This window comes from Pygoscelis adeliae, unplaced genomic scaffold, assembly GCF_000699105.1.
Source record: "Pygoscelis adeliae isolate BGI_AS28 unplaced genomic scaffold, ASM69910v1 Scaffold11, whole genome shotgun sequence".
NCBI classification, from domain to species: domain Eukaryota; kingdom Metazoa; phylum Chordata; class Aves; order Sphenisciformes; family Spheniscidae; genus Pygoscelis; species Pygoscelis adeliae.
In genome coordinates, this window is record NW_008824059.1 from 596,241 (window position 1) to 616,463 (window position 20,223).

Here is a 20,223-nt window from a genome sequence, read left to right on the forward strand (position 1 = left end):
TCCAAAACACTGAATGCTTCTAAAAAAAGAGGGTGGTTTTTTGGCTGTGAAGCAGTCCATCTAAAAATGAAAACTACTAAATCAGAAGCCGTTTAACACAGTGTGAGAGGTTTGCTGTTCCTTAGTGGTGGCTACGGCAAGTCTATTTGCACATGCAAACCACAGAGGCTGACTAGGCTGTGATCGCTCTGTTCGTTCTCATGGTTTTCACCCACATCTGAGGACCCAGCTGAATGTTTTCTTCAAATCCTCAAAGATGATTATAAAAATGAGCTATATGAACTTCTTGCATTCAGTTGGAGAATTTGAATAAAATTATTTTACAATGCATTGCAGAAGTTCCTCTGCACAAAACCAAATTAAGGTTGTGGTACATGGAAGCACTTTAAAGCATGGACGAAGTGTGCCTGCAGTGAGAAGCTTTCAAGTGGCGCAGCGATGTTCTGTGGGGGAGTCAGATTTTGAAGTCAGTGTGCTTTCTTTTCCAGAATAGCTAGAATTTGAAATGTAAGCTGCGACATGCTTGCTGCGTTTAATATGCGTAATGTGGTTTATTTCAAGCAGCGTACAGCATGGTAAGCAAGCTTCTCATTTTTATACTTGGTGTCTTAGCAGGAGCTGACAGCATGGTTGGGAAAGGGAAATGGGAGGAATGGTATGAGCAAATGCTTTCCCTCTATCTGATGCATTTACATAGGAAACTTTTAGAACATAAATTGCGAACGTGCATATAGTGGTTATAACAGGGATCTAGTTTTTTCTACAATTGTGGATTTTTTTTGTCAATTTAAAAGCGCTCCTGAGAACTCTAATGTTGGCAGACCTAACATACAGAGCCTAGGCACTGTGACCCGAGTAGTGTTTAGTGTTCTCTGAGTTAAGACTCACACATTTATTTCTTCTTTAGTTACTTCAGAATTCAGAGACTATGTAGTCCCAAAGGGAATATATTTGGAAGTAAACAAGTTTTGAGCAGATAACTTGAGGTCACATTAAAGAACAAGCAGCCATTAGTTTCCAGGAAGACTTGAAACATATGTAGATATACAAATAAAGCCTCTTTTAGGTGTTAACTAGTGAATTTTAAAAATTCCCGTGTAAGAATTGACCTCATGTGGAAGCCTTAAGAGATGTTTCCCATTCTTTGATGCTCAGTCTGGGGCCTTTATTCATCTATGCTATAAATAATTGGAAAAAGCAAGTTTATGAACACAAACATCAGTTTTTTGAGACTACATTCCAGACAGCTTCACTTTCCTTTTTTTTTAAACCATCCTTCAGAACAGGAAGACAATATCATATTTTCCTATGTACATACATGCCTCCTGGGCTCATGGAAGCAGCACAGACTTTTTTTGTTACTAGACCTCCTCATGGACAGCAATTGTAAAAGGTGTTGTGCAATTTCCTTAAGATAAGTACTTTGATTTCTACATCCATTGGCTTGAACTTAAAGAAACATTTAAAAAAATGTATTAAACATACTGAGCAGTGTTGGCTGAATTGAGCAATTTGAAAATAGTCTTTGTATTTGGTGCTGCTCAGTTGCCGTTCTGGCATGCTTCTCAGGTGCATTCAGGTCAGAGATGTTGCAATGATATGAATGGCTGATTCAAAGTGAGTATTTCACTGATTTGGAAGTAGGTTTAAAAATAGGTATTCCAAAGTAGCTATATTGTCAAATCACTAAACAGGAAGTTTAAGAATAACCTTGTGCTAAAATCTTGAAACAGTTAAATTAATTTTTCCTCTTAATCACTCAAAGTCTGTGCCTAATTACATTAGCCCTGAACGTGAATTTTCTTTTCCATGTCAATGATTTTCAACATCCATTAAGTCTTATTTGGTCACTGCTCTGTTTGTGTGTGTATGCGTGTGTGTTTTTAAAAAAACAAACAAACAACAAAACCAACAAAACAAACATCAAAACACATTCTTCACTGGATGGAGGAGACTATCAGTGGATTTAGAAGTGAGGGGGAAAAATGATAACCCCCTTCTGAAGGTGGTATTACTGCCACAACCTGGGTAAAATGACTGTCGGGAAGAAGCAGAATATAGGAACCCTTAATTGCCTGTGCACTGTGCTTATGTCTGTTTATTTTTCTGTTTGTGTGGTTCTTAGGGGGAGCTGGAGCGTCAGCTTCTTCAGGCGAATCCCATTTTGGAATCCTTCGGGAATGCAAAGACAGTGAAGAATGACAACTCCTCCCGTTTTGTGAGTTCTTCCTTTTCTCTTTAGAGTCTGTAAATCTGGATTACTGTTTATGGAGAAATTCCCTTTTTAGGAATTCATCTGATTAGTATCAGAAGCTTTCTTTGTTCTTTTCTCCATGAATTCAGGTTCTATTACAATGCTTTCTGTATTGTGTTGGGGTCACTGAAGATGCATCCTCACTGGCTCTCGGCAAAACTTGCTTTGATTTTATCCGGTTTCTAACTTCAACCGTCCTTGAATTGCCAGTAGCGTTCATAGTATAACAAATATAACTAGCTGTAAAGCTAAACTGTGGCTTGCATGCATAAATTACTGCTGAACTACTATAAAGCATGAAGGAGTACGGCATCAACATGGAATTTGGCTAAATATGTAGCTGCCTTGTCAATAGCTATGACTTTATCAATTGATTGGTTTAGAGAGAACATCCTCAGTTTTTAAAAAAACACAAAACTTGCACATAAAAACCTCTCTAAATTTCCATGCCCTTCTGTTTGACTAATTTAATGAAGGAAAGTCAAAAAGACAGTATGACTTATTCAAGGTGTTGGGCATTCTTGTAGCTGGTTGATGTTTTTGTTGGGTCAGTGCCTTCTGTTCACATACTGTTTTGGTGGCAGATAACCACTTCTGATGTGTTCCATTGTTTTAAAAATAGTGGTGGAACTCAGGGTGAACAGCTATTTACCACTTCTTAGAACTTCCATTCCTTCGAAGGAAAAAAAAAAGCCATCTCCTATTTCGGGGGAAAGATGTTTTTAGTACAACTTTAAAACTGTATAGGAGGTATTAAATCTTTCTTCTTACGAGAACAAAACTAAAATTTACAGAACAAATGAAAGATTTCTTGGCTGCTTTAATGTTTCAACAGTTGCTTGGATTTACAATGTATGAACTCGGCTCCAGTGATAAGGACTCTGGAGAACTGTATGACTAAATCCCTTAGCCTTTTCAATCAAGAAGGGAGAGCAGAGTACTGTAGAAATTCAACTTTGATAATTTTATAGCCACATTATTTACAATATTGCTTGATGCTTACATATGTTAGGTATAGGATTTATAGTATCATCAGGTTTTACTGTGCAATATTTCTACATTGTTACATGTCTTGAATCCATCAAAGATTATACTAATTTAATGAGGATCCTTTTTTCCTTAAAGTTGTTAGCATCTGGTTTGTATTATATTGAAGTCTGCATTGCCATCATGAACATAATCACTCAGATGGCTCCAGCTCTATTTTTATAAAGGAGCAAGTATAATGCACTCCAGATGGCGTCATCTCATGCAGAAAAAAATAATCTTTAGTAACAACCATTTTAAAACCTGACTTAAAAAATATATATCCTCCCACAAAGTGAGAAGTGCTGTTGTTCAGCCCATACAGGCTTGACAGTCTTCACTGTGCAGCAAAAGGATGCCAGCCTGTTCCCTAATTGTTGATAATACCAGATAGGACTGAAATAAGGCTAGTGTCAAATCAATTCTTTTTTTTTTTTCCCCTACCAAAGGCAGTGTTCTCTTGTGTTTTGGGAAATAAAGTCTCTAGCTTGCAGTGCACAGGAGAGTGGGCTTGCTGGGTTCATGTTGCAGAACTAAATGCTTCCTTCTGATGTGGTTTTTACAAAGCCATATACTTAGTGCTATAATGATAGTGTAAACAGAATTCAGTTGTTAGATGACCACCACTACAGTCTCTAACTAATAAATTAAAGATTTCATAGCAAGATTTGCCAGTGCTAGCTAAAAGGATGTATTAATATTTTGCTTTTAAGAAGATGAACTAGATAAGTGACCTCTTCTGATGTGTCAGCTCGTTTAATGACTGCATTTCCTCTCATTTATTTTTGTTCATGGAACTGGTAACTTGACAGCAGAAATCAGATAACTTTTAAGGGTGAAACAGAGTAAAGTGGTTCTGAATTATATCAGAAAAAGCCACTGACTAGACCTTATGTAATGCTTCATGTTTGTTTTCACATGTAACATGGCAAATTCAAGCCATGTCATTCTAAGAAGGCTCTGTGGTACCTGTTCTGGGTAAAACGCTGTCATCTGCCATTCTTGACATGCTAGTGCTGACACACGCATTATATATCTAGTCTATTGGCTGAATTTCAGTAAAATGTCAGTTAGTTCTTTGTGACAGTTATAAATATAGCTTTCTGGAATTGTTACTGAGCAAAAAGTATAAATGCTTTGGTTACAAGCTGAGCTTAGTGTTCTGTTTCTTCATACGCGGAAATCTGCGTTCAAGTGCTTGTCCCTGACAGGGCATGCCTGAAAACAAGCCTTGTTCCTGGGCATGGTCATTTTAGTGCCACTGGCTTTCCAACCAAACTGCAGATTAAGCAGTAGGGAGTAACCACTGAAGCTAATCTAAAGTATTCCACCAGTTTTCTTGAAACTTAAAAAAATCACTTTGAGTTGAAGATGTACAACCACAGTCACGGAGCAGTTGCTTTGCTCTGAGACTAAGTCAAGATAAGGCTGGTAGGTAGGTTTTACCTTTTCTCTGGATACACTGGTGTGGTTGGGGAGGGAAACTTGGTCACTCTTGTGCACACATCTTTTTTGACGTGAATGGGCTTTATCAGGGAAGTCAAGAAGGGTAGAGTGTTCTTGTAAGAAGTTGCAATAGCTCAAATGATACAGCAACTTGTTTGGGCATAAGTCTGCAGCATGGCAATATACCCTCAATTTACACTTACTAGGTCGGGCCGTTGCTAGAATACATATATTCTACAAGCTTGTAGAGTAGAATATTTAATATGAACATGAATAATACAGTCCCTGAGCTGAATGGATCTGCCAAATAGGGATTCACTTTAACATACTAATAGCACTAATCAGTCAGACTTGAGATAAGTGAGGATTTGGATACTGATTATAAGAGTGCTTTCAGAAGGCATCTGCAAAAGATATTAGTAGGTGGCTTTGTGCAGGTACCATCAAAAGAAGCATTTAGACAGTTGTTAGCAAACTGCTGTGATGCTCCCTGATCTCCAAAACCTGTTTATATATGGATAGACGACTAGAAATTGGGTGCAATGAAAATGGAGAGCCTAGTGTAGTCACTGGGTATTCCCACTGGTTTCTTCACGTGTTTGCAACTAGGGGAATACCTAACAGTTTCATGAGTGCAAACCTGAGATACAGTAATGGTGCTGTTAAAAGTGGTCCAACTCCAAGCCGGAGCCTGGTGTCCTGTTGGGAGTGTTCGTAGCCAAGTGACAGATTAGGGAACTAATGTGGCTTAAAACTGGTATAATATACCCACTTGCAACCACTTTCTTTCCAAGAGCTGCTCTACGTGTGGGAAGCGTGCTTTTTATTTGGTCCTTTGTGGAGAAAAGGAGATGTATGTGGAAGAAATGGGTATATTGTCTCTTAGTCCTTTCTTTACCAACTGCTAGAAAAAGGAGGCCATGCAGATAGCAGCCATCCTGGTTTTGGAAATGGAAGTAGAACTGTGATGGTCTGGGCTGGGCAGCACACTGAGATTCAGGATTGCTGCAGATAAAGCACCTTTAGGCACCAATAAGTTTGCTGTAGAAATATGTGCACTTAAAATCTCAGCGTTGCTTTCAACCTTAGACAGCATGTTTTGTCTATGCGAGAAATTGAGCTTCACTTTCAGAAAAGTTTTTCATAAATCTGGATTGAAACATATCTAGAATACTAGTTCTTTAATCTTTAGAAAGTGTTTGTGTGCAGCATAACATGTTCCGTTGAAATGATGGCTGAGCACGTTGAAGGGAAAAGATTTCATTTGAACTTGTGTGAAATGCGTGTTATGTGAGTGCAAGTAGGATTATGTTTTTATATAGACAGCATTGTTGTCTTAATAAAAAAAATCAGTAATTACACAAAAATCTTTCCTTTGCAGGGCAAGTTCATTAGGATTAACTTTGATGTTACTGGTTATATTGTTGGGGCCAACATTGAGACATGTATCCTACTTCATGACACATCATTGTAAAATGCAAGTTTCCCGATTGTTTTGCTTTTAACCCTAGAATTCATTCGAATGCAGTGAAAGGTTACCACATTTCTACATTCCTTTGACAACATCCATCTCTTCCTTTGTTTCAAAATAGCTGATCAAATATCACAAAGTCAGCGTGCTTACTCATGCTTAGAAATTGGATACTCCAAAATTTAGCACTCTGAAATCTGCTGGATTTTCAGACTAGCCTTAAAACCAGGGTATATTAAATAGAGAAACCATTTAAAGTGTGCTTGCTCTATGAACGTTTCTAGGGGGAAAAAAAAAGTCTTCCTAATCAGAAGCTGAGCTACTGTATTGTGTCAAAAGCTTGGTTTTGCTCTCATTAGCACTGCAGAAGTAGCTCTCTGCCTGGAAGGAGGTGATGCTCGTTATAAAGTGATGGAGCTGGAAGTGTTGGGACACCTTCTGTTTTCTTAGGTCTTTTAGATACCAGTGTAGGTTCAATAACATGAGACCTACTAGCAATTAATACTGAAGCCTAATTCAGTTTTAGCTTTAAGGTTCACTTTTATTTATGATTGCATACAAACAAGTAAAAATACTTGCACTGAAAGCCCTTCTCTAAAGTTGTTTTCTTTATACTAAAAATAATCTGTGTGTAATTTTTTTAGTTTGTTTAGCCTGTTTTCTGGGGGAATAGCAATAGGGTGGTCATAAAATTATGAAATCGGAAGTCTTAGTAAACAATATCATGTGAGTATTAAGCATAAACAATGCTGTAGTTAAGCTTTCATTCTGTTGCTATGAGTTAAACTGCTTAATTTTAAGTGCATTGAATGTTTGGAACTGTCACAAAATATAATTTCCCAATAAGGCTGGGAAAGACCTATAGTTATTCAAAATATGCTTTAATGATAAATTATTTTTTTCATTTAGCACAGGAATGAAGGCAGTTTTTGCTTCTATGAAAGTTCAGATGAATTGTTTTGCCTAAAGCTTTGTGAAAACAGGAGGACTTAACTCTCAGGGAATTTTTTTTCATTGCAAGAACTCATCCTTGCTCGTAACCTGTGTCATTTCAAATCCCTGTCCCATGTTTGTTTTGCAATATGTAATATCAAGAAATAAAAACTTAAATAACATTGCAGCTTATGCTATCTGCTGCACAAATTGAATTTGGGAGCTATTTAAAGGCAGTGCAGATTGTATGTAAAAATGCAATGCTTGAAAGAAATGACAAATGCATGTCAGATAAAGTACTTTTGAGTTCAGCAGCTGCTGGGTTTTTGGTATTAAGAGTTCAGCTATGACCTTAATAGAAGAAGTGATTGAAAAAGAATGGCCAGCTTCCTGTCTGGCTTAGACTTCAGCTCATCCGTTACAGACAATTGTCAGCTGCATGTAGCAGGGAAATGCAGTCAACATCCAAGAAATGAGTTTGCTGAAATTAAATGTGGGCTTCTACCAGTCTGAATTTGAAATCTGCTAGTTGAAGTTACTCAAAGTTCATATTGGACATAGTCCTGTCAGTGCTATTAAAGTTCTATTTGGTCTTAAAGTAATTATATAGCCTGCTTTGAAAGTTTTGTTTGCATTGGATGTTTTTAAACCAAAAAATTGTAGAAGATCCTTGACTAGTTATAACCAGACTTGTTGGAAAAGTCTCGTGCTGTTCGTCAGGCTAAAGATGAGCGGACATTTCATATCTTCTATCAACTACTAGCTGGAGCAGGAGAACACCTGAAGTGTAAGTTGAGAATCTCGTTTTGTAATCCTGTTGCTTCTGCATGCCGCGTTTGTTATTTCGGTGTTAACACAGTCGTGTTTGAACTGTTCTTTGGTCTTGAAACAGTGAGTTTTAAAAGAAGAATGAAAAACCAGGTGGCTTTGTTTTGAAATAACTTCTGTGTTTTATCAAGTATGCTGTCAAGCAACTGTTGCCTTTCAAGCAAACGGCTCCTACATGACAGAGTCCAGTTTGGGCAACCTCTGGCTGGGAATCACTGGATTGAAACTGCAGTGCTCCCAGCTGATAAATAATGAACCTGGTCAGCAGTGACAGCCGTATCTATTCTGGATCATGCCTTCAAACTGGGTAGAAAAGCATCCATTTTACCAAAACATAATGAAACCCTGCAGCGTTCTTCAACCACTGCAGTGCTATGTTGGTTATCTTCTACTCTCTTTTTTTCCCTTGGTAACTGAGAATTTCTGTTAGGTTGTGATAAGTGAAACTATATGAAGGTACAGACTTCAGAGAATTGATTCACTCTTTCTTCTCCTGTATTAGATAAACTGGTGTTTAGCGTCCTTGATGTGATAATCACCATATTATGATAAAGTCCATTTCTGCTTGTGTCTGTTACCTTTCAATAGAGATACTACTTTCAGGATATTCCAGTAGTAGGGGTTTGAGATTCTGCTAGATCTGAGTCGGGTAATGTTCTGTTTACAGGCTTAGTGCATTAAAGAGCTAATGTAGGTTGCTACAGATAGAGATTCTGGGAATCTGGCTTCAGCTTCTAAGGTACACTCATATTTTTAGAGTTTCAGAAGCTGGTGTAATGGCTTTTTGGCTCTTGCCATATTTGAGGAACTGATTTCGTAAAGCATAGTTTGTGCATTTAGTGAGAACAGAATACAGGTGGGTGTGAACAGCGTTACTTTAGCTTATTTTTGTCTCTTCCCCTTCCCCCCAATACAGCTGACTTGTTGCTTGAAGGATTTAACAATTACAGATTTTTATCTAATGGCTACATCCCCATTCCTGGGCAACAAGACAAGGATAACTTTCAGGAGACTATGGAAGCCATGCATATAATGGGATTTTCGCATGATGAGATTTTGTGTAAGTTATTGAGCCTTTTGGATTTTTAAAGTGTATTTTTTCTCTTGCGCACACGCACACATACTTGCTAATTTAATGTCACCAAATTTAATGTTGCTTCAGTGTCTTGACAGCCAGCAGCAAATGTTTGCTTAACATGAGCTAGAGTTGAATTAAAGCCATTTGCCCAAAAAGTGCAGTACAAACTTCATTTCCTTTCTGAACTCATACTTCGACTTTGGAAGGAAAGTGACACAAGTAACGGAAGAAAAATTTGTTAAGCTGAGACCTCTTCAATTAAACTGTTGCATATGTCTTTTGGTAACACAGCAATGCTGAAAGTGGTGTCTTCAGTGCTACAATTTGGAAATATTTCCTTTAAGAAGGAGAGAAATACTGATCAAGCTTCTATGCCAGAGAATACTGGTAAGTTGATCTCATTTGTATGGCTTCCTTTAACTTGCACTGTTGTTTTCGTCCTGCCATTTGTTTAGTGCATATCTTTAAAAGTGCAGCAGTCTTCTGAGCTTCCTTGATAGCGTTCTGTGCCAAAAAGAGGCCATGACTGTTGTGGTAGTAGCCAATGGGCAATTATTAAAACTCTCCTCTTCCATTCTTGTAATGCAGACAAATTTAAGTATCCATCAACAGAATTTATGTTGTTTGCATTGCTCTAAACTTTGAACAAGTATTTCAGCTGTAGTCTTGTTTATTGCTATCTACCAAGACTTAAGCACTAGGAAAAAGTGCATACTTAAATCAGTTTGTTTTCTTTGGTTCTTGACAGCAGTTTTCTTGCCATTGATAAGAGCCCTGGAGCCAAGCACAACTTCCATAGTGAAATGGCTGAACATAAGAATGCTGTAATTAGAAAAATCTGATTTTCTGAAGTGGCATGGCAGTGTGACTAAGATTTAATTTATCAGTTAGTACCTGCAATGCAATCAGCAATTTGAGGAGTATATTTCTTCACAAAAAAAGATAGCTGCTGAAGCAAATCTCTGGTTTTTAATTAGTCCTTCGGTACCAGCTCTTTAAATGCTCTCATGGAAAGTCAGCTTTGAGAATTGACATCAGTGGAAAGAGCAGTAAGAACCATCATTCACAGGACCTGCTGCACATGCACAACTCAAATTCTTGTCTGCGTCTCATTTCATAATTGTCCTCAATTGTTGTGTGTGTAGGTTGCTTGCAATGTTCCAAAATTTTTGTCATTTCTCAGGGCGGTGGCCTGCTGCCCAAAGTGCTCCAGCAAGCAGGTGTGGATTAAAGTTCAATAGTCATTGACTCAACATTTGGCTGGCAGTTGGCACTTTGAGTTTTGCAGTGAGAAAAAAAAAAGTTGGGTGAGGGATTAGTTTTTTGGGCTTTTAGTGCCAGCTTAGACAACTCAACTGAGTCATTGTCCGTTTAGAAGGTGTGACATAGAAAGATACAGATACTTCTTAGTTTCCTGACTATCTTGACTTCTGTATTACTGTTGTTTTTTGGACATAAATTCTGAATTATAATATTGGATATAAATATATTGATACTATTGGATATTTATAATACTGGATACAAAATTCTGAATTACAAAGCAAAGATGCTGATAAGCTCAGATCACAGTTAAAGCATGTTTCTGTTCTATTGTATTTAAAATTTACTTTATCTGGTTATATGGTCTTTGTATCTTTCTGAAGATGCTGACTGAAACTGATCTCTCCCTTCTTGTCATCTGTATTGTCACATCTCACTGTAATGGGTTTCCCTAGTGTCCTCCAGGGAAATAAGTGTGTCTTGATAGCGATTCCTCTCATTTAGAGGCGTGTGTCTGAAATAGATTGGGTTAGTGTCTCCATAGATGGGAAGGAATTTGTGTGGGTAGTGGAGATGTGAACCTATTCAAAGAATAGAATCATAGAATCATTAAGGTTGGAAAAGACCTCTAAGATCATCGAGTCCAACCGTCAACCCAACACCACCATGCCCACTAAACCATGTCCCTAAGTGCTGCATCTACACGGACGGAAAGCAAATTCTACCCTATAGATAATAAATATAGATAAACAAATGCTGGTTTCAAGTACAGATACGAGAGAGCAGGAAAGCCATATAGCCTTCGTGGATGAAGAGGAGCGAGAAGCTGTATTTAGAGGACCATTTCATGCTTACCAGATTTGGAAGAAGCCTTTCTGCTGAAAGGGCAGAGGTTCACAAGCAACCTTATAAAGTTCATGCTTCAACTATGATACGAGCTCTTCAGTATCTTTTGCTTTATAATAATTCAGAATTGTATATCCAAAACCCAATAGTAATGAAACACAAGTCAGGATAGTCAGGGCATTCTGCAGTCATACCTCTTAAATGGACCTTCCTCAGTTATAAACAAACAAGATGAATTACTTTTTTTTTTTTAAAGTGCAAGATTAATCAAGCTGAAATAATGTGAACCAGTCCTGCCCTTAGAAGTGATAAAGCTTTGACTTGAAAATGGTTTCATTTCCTTCAGCCAAACCTCTGAAATGCTGGCTGCAGCCTCCTTCAGTCTCTGAATCAGATATGATTTTTAATATTACCTCTGCTATGGTTTATTGTTATTATTGTTACCTAAGCTATGGTTTATTACAAACTGGAAAGGTAGGGACAATAAATTCCATGTCACAGGTTCATGAAAGAGGAGCTGAGTGTAGTGTTTGGAGTACTGCGTGGGGGAGGGGGGGAAATCCCTCCTTCCTTAAAAACTGTAATATCTTTTACATAGTATCCATTATGCCACAGTACCAAGCTGATGCTCATGGCTACTTAATATTTTCAAGTTCTTGGTTTTTTTTTTTTTTTTAAGGATCCTAACAGCACTTGCTACTTGACACCTAAGGTTATAAGTTTTTTATCTGATGTGCGTTTTTATACTCAAAGCACAGAAATGCTCCTGTATGTAGCTAAAGTGAAAGGAGTGTTCAATTTGTGACGCTACCCTAATTTCACTGATTAAGTTGTGTGTTGATTCATGAACCCTTCTAATGAATATATGGCCAGACAGAGAATCTCAACGTCAAGAGCAAGTAGTAGTGTTTGCTTTATTTTTTTGCTGGTATTACGGAGGAAGCTCATATATATTGGTATTAAAATCTATTTTCCAATGCTGATTTGTAAAAATAGCTTTTTTCATTTTGACAGTAAAACAATGAGCTGTCAGATTACAAAGATAAGGGGTTGAAGTACTTACTGGGTAAGTGTGGAGGGCTTCCTGCTAAAGGGCAACACTTATCCGGACCTAAAAATACCTTTAACGTCACTTTCATTTTTAGAAGTATGGAATCATAAACACCTAACCTACTGGAAAATTTATTTAGAAAAAGGGATTGATGCAGCAAGAATATGTAACGATGATGTGGGTAATGCGTTATTTCAAATAATGAACATAACACCAGGAGAGTTCATGCTGTCTAAAGAAAGTGCGCTACTGCTTGCGTTGTTGTTCTATATAAAATATTGCAAACCCATGTTTTAAATAATTTAAACAACGCATTTTGATACAGTCTGTAATAGAAGCATTACGCTGGCACACCTGCCTAAATTGAAACAGTTTTTAAGCAACCTTTAGTATGATGGAGTTGATGTGTGATATCCTCATACTGTGGGGTTTTTTTTCTGGAGAGGAGAAAATGAATGTTGCCTATTAAAGTAACAAAATGAAGGCTTGTATGTGGGCTATGGGCTGTTACATGACTTCCCTGCAATTTCATGAAATCTAGTGGGTTTTGCACTCCCCTAAGGAAATTCAGTGGTGTACTTCTGTAGAGACTTCCATCAGTCTTTGAGATGGAAGCCTGCAGACGCGGGCTGTGTGGTAGGGTAGGTCTGTCCACAGGACAGAAGTGCATCTCCCTGACTGCTGTTCCGAATGGCAGTTCAATTTTTAAGCTGGCATATGACACCCTTTGTCAGTAGCTGATGTCATTCACCGATGCTGCTAGCTGCTGTGGAGGATTTAAATGCTTCCATTTATTACTTTGATCTCCAGTCGCACAGAAACTCTGCCATCTACTGGGAATGAACGTAATGGAGTTCACCCGGGCCATACTGACACCGCGCATCAAAGTTGGCAGAGACTACGTTCAGAAAGCCCAGACCAAAGAACAAGTAAGTTTTGGTGCTTTAAAGGTGAAGTGAAACTGTACCTCATCCTGAATAGCTCTTAATAAAGAAAATTGGAATTAAGTGTATACTGCCACTGACTTTGTTTAAGCTTACTATCTTTATTAAATGTTCTTATATGGTAAAAATCAATGGTAGAACAGAAGAAACCTTTCCCTTTCCTTGACCTTCTGCTGGTTTCATCCTTTAATGTCATCGTTGTATGCATCAAATGCACAGAGAGCTTCTGTTTTTTTTATGGAACAGTTTAAAAACAAATTTTTCGTAACAGTAATCGAACTGCATACTATTTCTACTGCTTGTTTTCATTCCTCAGTGGTATTAACTCCATTAAACTTCTTCTGTTACTTAGTTATTTGTGATAACATCCATGTCTGTGTTCTTTTGATGACTTCTCCAGGGTAAATAAATTTTTCTGTCTGGATTTTCAGGCAGACTTTGCAGTGGAAGCTTTGGCAAAGGCCACCTATGAACGCCTCTTCCGCTGGCTTGTTCACCGCATTAATAAAGCTTTGGACAGGACCAAACGACAGGGAGCGTCTTTTATTGGAATTCTGGATATTGCTGGATTTGAAATCTTCGAGGTACTTCAAAACACTGCTAATCAGATTTTTCTTTTCCCTGCTAATGTGCATCCGGGACTAAGTGTAGAGCCACTTAATGCATGCATGTTCCAAGGCTGCAGGAGGGTTTTGTTTTGTAGCATGCAAATGCTTTGACAACCCTAAATTACGGTGCCAAAAAGTCATACTTTAGTCTAAATCGTTCTTTTATATGTGATGGTTTTTCCTACTACACATTATTTAATTATATGTAACAGGGAACATAAGAGATTTGAATAATGCGTTTTCCAATTTTCTTTACAATATATTTGAATGTTGCAGAGTTTGGGGGACTTTCCTTGTAAGGTCAAATTTTTGACTTCCAGATATGTGGTAAATCCTGTCACTGAATTATTCTTGCTTACTAATGTTATTTTTGTAGTTGAACTCCTTTGAGCAACTCTGCATTAACTACACCAATGAGAAGCTTCAACAGTTATTTAACCACACAATGTTTATCCTGGAGCAAGAGGAGTACCAACGAGAGGGTATAGAGTGGAATTTCATTGACTTTGGACTGGATCTGCAGCCTTGCATTGACTTAATCGAAAGACCTGTAAGTTTGTGCATGGATAATGCTCTATGGAGAAGAGGTTCCATTTATGGCTTTGTCTTTTACTGCCTGCAAATTGTAGAGCTGTGCAGAGATTTCTTGTGGAGCTGTCACAAAAAGTGAATTAACTTGAAGGCTGAAATCCAAAGTCTAAAATACCACGTATTAGTAAAATGATTTATCCTTATGGGATTTTGCCCTGATGTTAGGGTAGAACACTTAAGCTACTATTTTACTGCTTTTTTTCCCTAGTCCTGTCACTTTCATATTAAACAATGCCATTGTGTTATAGGAGCATTAGAGTGGTGACTCAGTTAGAAAGCTTTTCCAGACTTACGGTAAACTTTTTTCATTTGAGATCAATAGCAAAATTTCTGAAACTTCATTTAGGGTAGAGTTCCCCATAAATCTGCCTTGTGAATAAGAAAGCAGTATCTTAAAGGTGGTTTTAATCATTGTGCTTTTTAACGTATTCTTCTGGCTGCTCAATATACGGAAGCTGAAGAGGGCTTCAAAGAGCAGGAGGAGCAGCTGGGTTGGGGGGGGAAGTGGGAGAACAAAGGTCATCATTCCTGAAAGTTATCATTCTTCACACCTCAGAAGTATGCTGTCAAAATTATTTTATGACTTTTTAAATTAAATCTAGGGCATTGCAGTTACTACTCTCTACCTTTCTGTGTGTGTATTCTAGAATACACATAAGCTGCCAATGATGCTATGCATCCTGAAGAGCAGAAAAGCCCATGAGCCACATTGTTGTTTTTCTTTAGAGAAGGAAAAGGGAAATCATTTCAGTTATCAAAGGTTTGCATTTTGTGTGTGGAACTTTAGAAAGTTCTGCCTCCTTGGAACGTAAAGTCTCTGCCAAAAAGCCTGAGGGGGTAAGTGTGGATGCTTTCAGTATGCAGATGTTTAGGTGAATACCCTAAAAGGCATCAAATGACTTGATTTTTTTTTTTTAAAAGCAACTGTCAGTTCCTTCATAATTGTTCTGTAAATGTGATGCCATGTAGTAGGCACATAAGAACATCTCTCTTCAAATCTGTAACTTCACATTCACTAGAAACTTTTGAAGTATAAATTATTATAAACTCTTTTTTTCCATTGCTTTCCTGTGTACATCAGTCTGTCTTCCCTGAGGAAAATGATCCTGTCAAACAATTCTACAGCTGCAAAATACAGACATTGCTTGTTCCCTACTTCACTTTAAGAATAAACAGACCTTCAAATGGAGTGCTTAAATTGTACGGAAAGAGAGGGAGTATATAAAACTATGCTGGCCGCTCAAGTTAAGCCTGCTGAATCCTTTGGATGCTGCTACTGGATATCAACACAGGGCTTGGCAACGGGAGGCTCGGTGGCTGCCACAGTAGTATCAAGTGGCTGGGAGGGATAATTGTCTTCAGTTTAGCCCACATTAAAGCATGACATTAACTACTGTGGAGATGCGGACGAGCTGCTGTGTACGTACATGTCGCAGAAATGTTTGGAAGGTAACTCTGGAGGTCATCTATTCTAGTCTCTGCTCAAAGCAAGGCTCTAGTCAGCACTAGATCAGGTCACTCGTGTCTGGCTTCAATATACATTGGCATGAATTAGTTTGAACTGGTCATAATGTCGTTCATTGAACTGGACTCCCCCACAGCTTGTTTTAATCGAAATCAAATTTGAATCAGTTCAGACAAGTTCTTATTGTGCCATTCAATGGTGTGTTTTAAATATTAAAATTAAAAATGTATAATATATTAAATATTAACGCAGATTAAATCTAACTGGATTTCAGGCAAATCCTCCTGGTGTGTTAGCATTACTGGATGAAGAATGCTGGTTCCCTAAAGCTACCGACAAGACGTTTGTGGAAAAATTGGTCCAAGAGCAAGGAACCCACTCCAAGTTCCAAAAGCCAAGACAGCTAAAGGACAAAGCAGACTTCTGTATTATTCACTATGCAGGGAAGGTAAGGGTTAAATACTTGGTTAGAAATGTTGGTTTTGGGAAAAGTACTACGTGGTATAGCTACCAAATTTAGAAATACTTGTACAGGAGGGTGGCTTTGTTTCGTTTTCTTGAATATATTCAGGAGTGCTCTGATAGAACTCTTGTTACCAAATAGACAGAACGGAAAAATATAAATTAATATTAAATTAAGCAAATATTTCAGTTTCCTTTAATTTTGTTGTCAGGTCTTACAGGTGAGTTTTTTCAGGACTTGAAAGGAATCTCTTCTGAATTTCTGTTTCCAAGTTGATAGTAGTGCTTGAAGTAGGGCTGTGTCAGTACCCTCTTCACTTTTATCTCCTCAGATCACATAAGATTTTCTGTATATCCCCTTTTATAGGTAAGCTGATATCCTTTTTGTTTTTACTGTTAGTTCAATCTTTATTTTCCCCTTGAGGAACGGAGCTCAGCTGCAGTGTGAACAGGTCCATGAAATAACTATGCAGTTCTTGTCAGCATTTTGTGGAACCTTCATGATCACCAGGTCTATTCCATAGGGCCGTGCTGTGTAATTAATTTCATAAATAGTTAAAACTTAATCCTAGTACCAGTTTTTGCCCTGATACTTAGAAGAAACTGTGTGAGTGATTAAGAGCCATCCTTTAGTTTTCATTTAAAGTACTAATGGCTTGTTGTTATCTTTGATGTCAATGGTGCCAAGTAGATAATTGTAGCAAAAATGGAAATAAAGAAATTATACACTTTATTGTATCAATATTTAAAACAGTAACTTAAAAATAATGAAATAATCACTGTTACTGCAGTTAATAGTAGATTAGTTGTGAAACAAAAGGTTACCTTTAGGTAATCAAAATGAAGTAAAACAACTTGGTGCCTGACTACTGGAAAGTAATTGTTCTGAAGAATGCTTTACTTCTGCCAAACTGAGTGGGCATTTCTGGGATACTGGCACTGCATTGCAGATCTTCCTCTGACAGAAGGCATTTTTCAATTTTCTATCAGAATGTGCATTTCCTTCAAAACTAAATCGTTTGTAAAACAGCTTTTACTGCAAGAAGTACTAAGATGATGATCTAATTTGGTTTTTGGATGCTGGAAGGATTTAAATGCGGCTTTCCTTCCAAAGCCCTTATTTAAAAAAAGAAAACTCAGTTTGTTTGAAGCAAAAACATGCTGGCCTACGTAGAGGTCTTGTTGGACTTATGGAATTTTAGGGCTCTCTTTTGGGTTGGGATGAAACCATGCTGGTAGCATTGAGTTTGTAGCTGCTGAGCTATAGTTTAATTGCAAACCACAGAATTGGTTCTTTAAGATAAGAGCTTTGTTTGCTTTGTTTATAGAACAAAGTGTTTAAGTATAACTGCTATAGTGAAATTTAAAAAAAAAAAAAAAATCATGTTGCAACACATCCTTAACTTATTCTCTAGTAATTTAGATAAAGTAATTAGGATCTGTACTGGAGTTGGTTTTTACATCTTCACAGTGAACAGTGAAGCCTTATTTTGGCAGTAACACTAGGCTGAAAATGTATACCAACTATTAGCAAGCAAAAAGTCAGATTGCTAAATTTTTAAGAAAACTCCCATTTACTCTTTCAAAAGAATAACAACTTTTCATGGTACTTTGAACTGTTCTAAGGAGGCAAAACAAACTTGTAGCAAGCAAACGTCAAGAAGAGAATAGGAGGAAAACCTCAGTATAGTATTTTGAAAGGTTTTCTTTTTATGCTGGTAAACTTAAAACTAAAGCTGGTAGTCTACATGATCATGTGCAACTTGGCTACTCTACAGGTAGACTACAAGGCAGATGAGTGGTTGATGAAGAATATGGACCCCCTGAATGACAATGTGGCTACACTCTTGCACCAGTCTTCTGACAAATTTGTTGCAGAGCTTTGGAAGGATGGTAAGAGATCATGCTCTCAGTACACAAGTTGTTAGTGATTTTTACCTTGCTGGTTTGTTTTTTTTGTGCCTGTTCCCTCCTCACCCTCCACCTCTACGTTGTAAATATCTACAGCATTTTCTCTATTGTTTAGTGCCAAAAGTACAACAAGGAAGCTGGGTTGCACCTATGGTCCCTTGCACATGTACCATTTCTGAGTAGCTGCTTCTCATGTTCACTATTTGAACTGATATGGACTTACTACTTGTTACCCTGTCTCAAATTTCATCTGTAGAATCTTGTCCGAAACTCATAGTTTGAATTGCTGCGGTTAAGTCCTGAATGTAAAAACAGCTGTAGTGGTACTTGCTGTTAATAAAATATTGTCTTATGTAAGCACCAGCACAGTTGTTTCTTGTGCAGTGGTGGGTCATATCCTGGAAATCTGCATCTCCTAAAATAAAATTCATTAACAGCCATACTAGTGCTTAGATATTGCATATTAAAATCAAATGCAATGTTCTCCTATTTTAACTGTACACTGCCGTTTAGCTAGTCTACCTGCACATCAGCTTAAAGTATTTATCAACATTTTTACCGAAGTACCCCAAGAAGCAGAAATAGCCAAATAAATACTCACAAGGACTTTTCTATTCTAGTTTTTAACATCACAGTATATTAATTAGAGTATATTTACATGCCATAGTATATAAATCTTGTAGTTTCTTATTCCAGGAGGAAATTAAACTTGTGATATAGATGATGCTGTAGGTTAATACTGAGTTTCCCTCTTATTCTCAGGAATACTTACTTGGTTCAGCTACAGAGAGCAGTTTTAATGAATATATAAAGAACTTTTTGGTTGGGGATCTGCTCCTTTCCTTTTGAGTACACGCACAGAAGCTAAAGTGTTTTGGTCCAAATATGCAAAACCTGCTTCCACAGATAATTGAAATGTGCATGGAATATGTTGTGGCCTAATTGCTTTTGTAGCACAGTTAAGTCTGTTTGCAATTGATAAACCTGTTCTGTATACTAACTGAAGTGTCTTGTGTATCTGCTCTTCTGTCTTTGTTTTTGCTGTTTCTCTGCCTTAGAGATTCAGAATATTCAGAGAGCCTGTTTCTATGACAATATTACTGGTCTTCATGATCCACCAGGTGAATGGATTAAAAACAGTAGGCCTACTAAAGGCAGGGCTGTTGTATCTACAGGAAAACCATTTTTGCTCGTAGGCTTGCATGAACTTTTCATTTCATGCTAAACTTAGGTATACCTCCACAAGGCAAATGGTCTCCGAGTGCATACCTATTCAGTTGCTGCTGCATACATATAGCATCTATATTTTATGCATTGCACTTAAGCATTGCAGATAAAAAGGTTTGTTGCTTCCTAGTTCCATGTTGAGATGCAGAATTGCTTCTTAAGTGATAATTCTGGTAGCTCCAAGCATTTGAGAGAATGCGTAAGCTTTGTAACACTATCAAGCTTCTTTCTGCAGTCCAACATTGACAAAACTCTGGAACATTTTAGAATGTGGATGTATTTTTTGGGAGGAGAGCTGAAGAATGTATTTAAGTATCAGAATGAGTGCTGCAGTTGTAGTGGGAGTAGTAAGTGAAATAAAATTCTTCCAGACTTGTTGGAATTGTTTTATCTAAAACCCTCTTAATTTTAATATTTGCCTTTGTTGAAGCTGCACACGTTTTTTGAGGTATTGAGAAATCAACAAATTCACTTATTTGGAATGTCTTTTTGAAGACGCTTTAGATATTTTATCCCACCTTTTCCTTATCCTTCTTGTATTCCTCTCCCCAAGTTTAGAATTACGTGTATGTGAAGGTTGTGCCTTTAGACTTTTGATCTTTACTTGGGTTTATCTTCTACTACGCATGATACATCACATAATTGAGGAAGCTAGTGGTGTTTCCTGAAGTAATTGCTAGAGGGCTTCAGTTCAGAGGCTTTAGCCGATGGATGATTGTCCAGTCATGCTCTTCAGTGACTGCTCTTAACCTATAGGGAAGGCTTACATTTAACTTTAATAATCCTCGTTGAAATATAAATAACCATATTATAGTTCGACAG

The 20,223-nt window shown here is 37.5% G+C and overlaps 1 protein-coding gene across 1 annotated transcript in view; it reads left to right on the forward strand.

Moving 5' to 3' along the window:
- Positions 1 to 20,223, forward strand: part of MYH10 (myosin, heavy chain 10, non-muscle) — a 104,072-nt gene that overhangs the window by 57,487 nt on the left and 26,362 nt on the right. The window contains exons 5-14 of the mRNA XM_009334048.1: positions 2,126 to 2,218; positions 6,108 to 6,171; positions 7,819 to 7,917; positions 8,875 to 9,018; positions 9,328 to 9,423; positions 13,004 to 13,122; positions 13,569 to 13,721; positions 14,122 to 14,295; positions 16,076 to 16,249; positions 18,042 to 18,156. Coding sequence (XP_009332323.1) covers positions 2,126 to 2,218; positions 6,108 to 6,171; positions 7,819 to 7,917; positions 8,875 to 9,018; positions 9,328 to 9,423; positions 13,004 to 13,122; positions 13,569 to 13,721; positions 14,122 to 14,295; positions 16,076 to 16,249; positions 18,042 to 18,156 — 1,231 coding nt within the window. The remainder of the gene's footprint in view (positions 1 to 2,125; positions 2,219 to 6,107; positions 6,172 to 7,818; positions 7,918 to 8,874; positions 9,019 to 9,327; positions 9,424 to 13,003; positions 13,123 to 13,568; positions 13,722 to 14,121; positions 14,296 to 16,075; positions 16,250 to 18,041; positions 18,157 to 20,223) is intronic.